The sequence below is a fragment of the Hoplias malabaricus genome, chromosome 16 (assembly GCF_029633855.1).
Source record: "Hoplias malabaricus isolate fHopMal1 chromosome 16, fHopMal1.hap1, whole genome shotgun sequence".
Lineage (NCBI taxonomy): Eukaryota > Metazoa > Chordata > Actinopteri > Characiformes > Erythrinidae > Hoplias > Hoplias malabaricus.
Window position 1 is genome coordinate 17,772,408 of NC_089815.1, and position 6,316 is coordinate 17,778,723.

At 38.6% G+C, this 6,316-nt stretch overlaps 1 protein-coding gene across 1 annotated transcript; it reads left to right on the forward strand.

The window, feature by feature from the left end:
* The first annotated feature begins 1,272 nt into the window (after window positions 1–1,272).
* Window positions 1,273–5,814, forward strand: si:ch211-212d10.1 (mast cell protease 2). Its single transcript, XM_066647632.1, has 5 exons — window positions 1,273–1,355; window positions 3,278–3,434; window positions 3,603–3,732; window positions 4,246–4,476; window positions 4,737–5,814. Exons 1-5 carry the CDS (start codon window positions 1,301–1,303, stop codon window positions 4,893–4,895), a joined length of 732 nt encoding a protein of 243 aa, XP_066503729.1. The 5' UTR covers window positions 1,273–1,300; the 3' UTR covers window positions 4,896–5,814.
* Window positions 5,815–6,316: the final 502 nt, after the last annotated feature.

Here is a 6,316-nt window from a genome sequence, read left to right on the forward strand (position 1 = left end):
TCCTCTCAATTATTTGCTTGTTCTAGGGACAAAGACATTTTAAATGCTATTTCATCTAGAGCCAAAAATTTAAGCTACTGCTTAAAACTTTTACTGATCAAAAACTGTAATTAAGACTCATGTACTAGCTTCTTTAATGTCAAATATGATAATGTATATCTGTCACATCCTGGCACTTTCTTGTTTGTTTTCCCTTTCTATGTGGCTCTCTCTTTGTTGTTATTCCTATCTCCGCCCTCGTTTCACTCTAGCTCCACATTTTGTTCCGCCTCTTTGTCATTGTCCTTCGTTATCTGTGTCAGGTGTCTCTTGTTAAGTTCGTTTATTTAAGCCCTCTTCCCTCACTTCCTGGTATCGGTCATTTTGTTTTCGTGGTCGTTTGGTTTCGTTGTCGTTTCCTTCTTTCTCCCTGTAAAGTCGTGCCGTTATTATAGTGTTTGTTTCTTGTTTCTCGTTTCTGGTTTCTCGTTCCTCGTTCGCTCTCTTACTCCTTTCATGACCCTCTAGTTCGTTTGTGTTTTGTAGTGTTTGTATCTCTAGCTTGCCCTGTCTCCTGCTCTTCCCTATGTTTATTAGTCATGCTATTTCGTGTTTCTTGTCAAGTTCGTTTGTTGTGTTTTCTCTTTATTAAATCATCTGTGTTGTAGCGAGTGTGTCCGCCTCCCGTAAATCTACTCCTCACGTCTCTCGCGTGACAATATCCATTTTGTTTAATTATATATATTGACACAAAGTGATGAAATAAGGTCAGGACCTAATTTCATAAATGCAGAATTCCATTAGAAAATCCTAAGATAATGTCAGTTTACTTGAAAGCTACTTGAAAGAACCTTTATGTGCAAGTACCTGAGTAAAAGTGTGAATAAGGCAATACTTTTTCATACGTACCAATGTACAATCCTAATTAACTTCTAATTTTTCTAATTTACTACCTGGAATACAAGAAAACCTATCTAACAATATATATATATATATATATATATATATATATTTTTACAGGAAATGTTATTTTTCTCTGTTATTCATACTTCTAAATAGTTCTATTCTAAAGAAATGTTGACCTCTTTTGCTTGTCTTTCTATTAAAGATGTTTTGTTGGGGTACTTTTAATTTTAATTTAGTGTAGTGAACAACACTTTAATTTGTGTTTCAGGCTACTTCACACCTCTGTTTTATACCCAGTTCATAGAAGACATCTTTCAATGTTTCTTTTATCTTCCTGTTTGAGTCGCCTGAAAGACTATATAAAGGAAATCACAGTTGGTGGTTTTCTGAGAGTGGTGACAGAGCTACTGTAGCAATGTTTGCGCTACATTGCCTGGGTGCATTCATACTTCTGCAAATTTTTATGCCAGGTAATTCCACCTACACCATCTTCACACTTACATCAGCATTAGAGCAAATGCTAGACTGGTATGTAGACTCACACAGGACTGCTATTTGCTACTTACATCATTCTTCCAAGTTTTAGTGTTAGTATTAGTGTAGAGAATAGACTGCTGCAGGGATATGCCTGGAAAATATGGCTGGTTTCTATATGAGTCTTTTATCACACATTTACTTTCATAGTATTTGGCAGATATGTTGTTATGCAGTGTTAGGAGTCTTTCCCAGGGACTTGTATAGTACAAAGACAATCAACATTTTATAGATTGTTGTTTAACCTTTTATGTCTGACATTTACAACCAATGGGATGAAATCTTGACTTTGTGTGTGTGTGTGTGTGTGTGTGTGTGTTTGTGTGTATACATGATTAAAATTAAGATGTAAAAAATGTCAAAAAGTAGTTTGATAGGGACCCAAGGTCTGAAGAGTTTAATGTTCCTAAAATATCCTGACAGACAATTGTTACTCAGAAATGGTTATGAACTTGTGTCTAATACATTGTTTTAGACAATTTTGAGGTTTTAAAGGCCAATTAAAATAGCATGAAAAAAGGGTTGATTCATGGATGATATTTGAACAATATCAGTTTAAAGCTCAGAAGATTTTTGTATGTGCACTTTTAGCCCTTCTCCAACAAAACAACTCTGGTTCTTGAACCGGTTCCATTCAGCATTCAGGATTTTTGGAACCATGGTGCTATCCAGCCAACCAGCCAGTGTTTCCACCAGTTTTGATCGATTCCAGCATTGCTGTGGCTGAATTCAGCGCCAGAGATAAACAAATACACAGTCTCAGGACAGTGTCATGGTTTATAGACTGTTTACAGCAGGTTTTGATCATACTGATATCTGATGTGTGTAAATGTTGCTGAATTCCAATACGTCCTACTAAGCTGGCTTAACACAACACCAGAAAACACACAAATATTCTTGTTATTCTTTCCTTTTATACATTGATGTAACATGCTGCAAATGGCCCCATCAGCTCTACTGCACACTGTCAGAAAAATCATTGTGGTGGTACCCTTAAGGTTACATATTTAGTACCTTTATTTAAGGAACATTATAGTACCTTATTCTATTATAATTGTAAATTTAAAATTCCAAATTATGTTCACGTTTGGCAACCATTCAACTGGTTCCACACTGATTTAAAAAGGGCTAATTGTGACTTCTGGGCAGCATGGTGGCGCAGCAGGTAGTGTCGCAGTAATACAGCTCCAGGGACCTGGAGGTTAGGGGTTCGATTCCCACTCCGGGTGACTGTCTGTGAGGAGTGGGTGTGTTCCAGGTGGGTTTCCTCTGGGTGCTCCGGTTTCCTCCCACGGTCCAAAAACACACGTTGGTAGGTGGCTTGGCGACTCAAAAGTGCCCGTAGGTGTTAATGTGGACTGGCGACCCCTCCAGGGTGTATTCCTGCCTTGCGCCCAATGACTCCAGGTTGGCTCTGGACCCACTGTGACCCTGAACTGGATAAGCGATTACAGATAATGAATGAATGAAAGAATAATTGTGACTTCTGGTTCCTAACACCATGACTGTACAGATATTGATACATTCTCTACAATGAATCATTTCACATCATAACCCTCTTGATAACTCTGTTTAAAAACCAAGACAATTATACAGATACTTGAGGGTACCATCACAGAGACAAATTTTCTGATAGTGTAGGTGTGAGCCTGTGAGCGAATGTGTGAGGGTGTGTGTGTCCAATATATATATTGTAATTCCACTTAAAATGTTTTTTCTACGCTTTAGGAAGTATTCAAACAGCAAATGCGGCCGATTTTCTAAAGGCAAAAAAAATAATAATAATAAAATAAAAAAATTGGTAGCAGTTAAACCCTTCCAAAAAAGCATACTGAGGCTGTTGAAACTTTTGTTGCAGGTGGCTCTGTGAAAAATAGAATTATAGGTGGCAAGGAATCAGATCCACATAGCCACCCATATATGGTCTACCTTTTGAATGTTATAACTAATGAAACCTGTGATGGTTTCCTCGTGGACAAGGACTTTGTGATGACCGCAGCCCACTGCGGTGTCCCGTAAGTGAACTTTTTGAACATATGATTTTATTTGCTTTGCACACATACAGTAGCATATTTATAAAGCAAAAACACCAAAACAGGAAAGCAAACTGAAAAAAAAAATATTTAGAAACGTTTACCATGACTGTAATTTTTCAGCCACTGACATAACCTCCTTCACTTTAGCATTTTGGCCATGATAGGGCTCCACAACGTATTTAAGCATCTGCCTGAGAACATGTACCTCATTGAAAAATACTATCAACATCCAGATTATGACAACAAAAACTTTGAAAATGACATCATGCTTTTAAAGGTAAGAAAAAATTATTACTGTATTCAGCAAAGTTGGCATTAAGTTATTATTTGCTAGTACGGACCACGCCCGTAGAGGCTGTAATGGGGAGGTGAACTCAGAAGTCTTTGGGGGTTCAGGGTGGCTTATGGATGCGTATGAAGCCAGACCCCCCTGTTGCATAAATGAATATGAGAAAAGAGCGGAGAAGGGGTGTAGGTGGGAGCAAGTTTAAAACAGGAGGCTCAGGGGGTTTGATAATGGCCGAACATGTCTCTGAATATGGGGATCAGCAGGAATGACCCAGTGCAGAGGAGTGAGCTGACGTAGTGAAGCAGTCGAGTCGAGATCCGTCTCCTGAACTAAATGAAGCGAGTTTGTCTGACGCGGAAATGACATGAATTTGCAGGGTATATATAGGGCTGAGAGGAGGAGTTCGGGCGTGGTCCTACTCCCAAAATTATGTTATTACATAACTTCAATTCATGCATTAGAAAGTTCATTGCTAACCTTTTTTGTCTACATTTCATGAAGCTCAGTAAATCAGCAATTTTCAGTGAAGTAGTGAAGCCAGTTGCCATGCCTAAGTCTGAAAACGAAATCTTCACAAGGCACTGCATGGTGCTGGGTTGGGGATGCCAGACATATACCAATGAATTCCCATCAACCGTCCTGCAAGAAGTTAACATCACCCTCGGCTCAAACTCTAGTGTCTGCACCACACCAGGTTTCATCTGCTCTGAGGGCTTCACAGGGCCTGGAAAGGTCAGTATGAGTACAGTTCTATTTATCAAATAATATAATGTAGGAATGTTTCAACACCTTTAAAGCATAACAGTTGGACAGTGTTCTGTAAGGACTGAAAACAATCATCATATGCTCAGTGATGTATTTTGTTTCTCATAACAGTTTATCATGATATTAATATCATCCTACTGCCCTGCTGCCATGGTCAGAAATGTTTATTAAAGTAAGACCACTTTCATAACTGTGTCTAAAAACTCTGGTCATTGTTTTATCCACAGGGTGACTCTGGGGGTCCTCTGGTTTGTGGAAACGTCGCACATGGGATTGTGTCCAATAATTACGAAAGCAAAAATGGCTATGTGTCGAGATACATTCGTATCGGCTACTATCTTAATTGGATTCAATCTGTCATAGATGGGACTTATAAAGCACACTGAAAACAGGAGGACCAGCACAGAGGAGTCTACTTTCATTTGTTGCAGGCTTTACTAGTACGACACTCTGTAACATCCCTTTTCTTCATGGCTGAATATTGTGCTTTGTAAACATTTATATCCTTATCAGTTAAATAGGGTGAGCTTGGGTCATTTAGAAGTGTCCCTCCTTAGCCTTTACTAAAACATTACAGCATTTGCATTGACACATAGATAAACTGCACAAATCATAGAAACTCAGTCCTTTAACTGTCCAAAATTACCTGACCTCGCACCACCTGACTTTGCTCTTGAATGTAGGACACCACTGCACCCTTGTGTTAACATTACAACTCTGAGGATGAAGGTGCAGAAATAAAGCAAAATATAATAGTAAAATTGTGTACATTATTTTGACTGCTGGGTGCATGCATTACATAATCTGTGCTTTTATAGGTGTATTAATCAAAATTCGTAGCTTTATTTATTTTTAAAGCTGTATATAATGACTGTCAAAGGGGGGCACGGTGGTGCAGCAGGTAGTGTCGCAGTCACACAGCTCTAGGGACCTGGAAGTTGTGGGTTCGAGTCCTGCTGCGGGTGACTTCCTCCCACGGTCCAAAAACACATGTTGGCAGGTGGATTGGCAACACAAAAGTGTCCATAGATGTTAATGTGTGTGTGTCTGTGTTGCCCTGTGAAGGATTGGCGTCCCCTCCAGGGTGTATTCCTGCCTTGCACTCAATGATTCCAGGTAGGCTCCAGACCCACCGCGACCCTGAACCGGATAAGTGGTTACAGATAATGAATGAATGATCACTGTCCAATTAAAAAATGTTTTAAATTTTTGTTGATTTTTAGTTTACTACAATATTTGAACACAGCAGCTGTCCTCCACACTGTGTGAGAATTTCATGATGAATTGACCAATAAAAATCTCTAAAATTACATGGAATAAAATATTTACATTGATGTCAATTGAAAGTTAAGAAGGTTTTTTCCTCTTCTGTGAAGTTATTATTATGGAACATAAATGTTTTTAAATGGACAGCGATGATAGGTAAGCTACATTGTATTGCCATTCTTTGGCTCATGGAAACTGAATAATTCCAAATGTATCACAATTCCACTACCCAGTGCTGGTGAGTGGCACTGTAAACCCCAATCCAGAGCTTGGCATTTGGAATGGTGCCCTAAGACTCATGTGTCCAGAGCATCCTATTCTTTTTTAATATTTTTTCTATGGAGATTATACAAGCTCTTTGCCTGCGTTGGCAGTGGGTGCACCTTAAAATAATGGCAATTACTTGTTAGGTAACTCTTCAAGACATTTAGTAAGGAATCACCAATATGGGAAATATATGGGAAAATAGTTTTCACCTACAGATGTAGAAAATAGAACTTGTTACTATTTAAATTATCTGCACTTCCAGAAAACAAGAAAA

Bases quoted from the DNA above. Each gene is read 5' to 3' on its own strand.
- si:ch211-212d10.1 (XM_066647632.1), top strand. From the start codon at position 1,301: ATGTTTGCGCTACATTGCCTGGGTGCATTCATACTTCTGCAAATTTTT. The intron at 1,356-3,277 runs GTAATTCCACCT...CTTTTGTTGCAG, and splicing joins TCTGCAAATTTTTATGCCAG to GTGGCTCTGTGAAAAATAGA. The intron at 4,477-4,736 runs GTCAGTATGAGT...TTTTATCCACAG, and splicing joins GCTTCACAGGGCCTGGAAAG to GGTGACTCTGGGGGTCCTCT.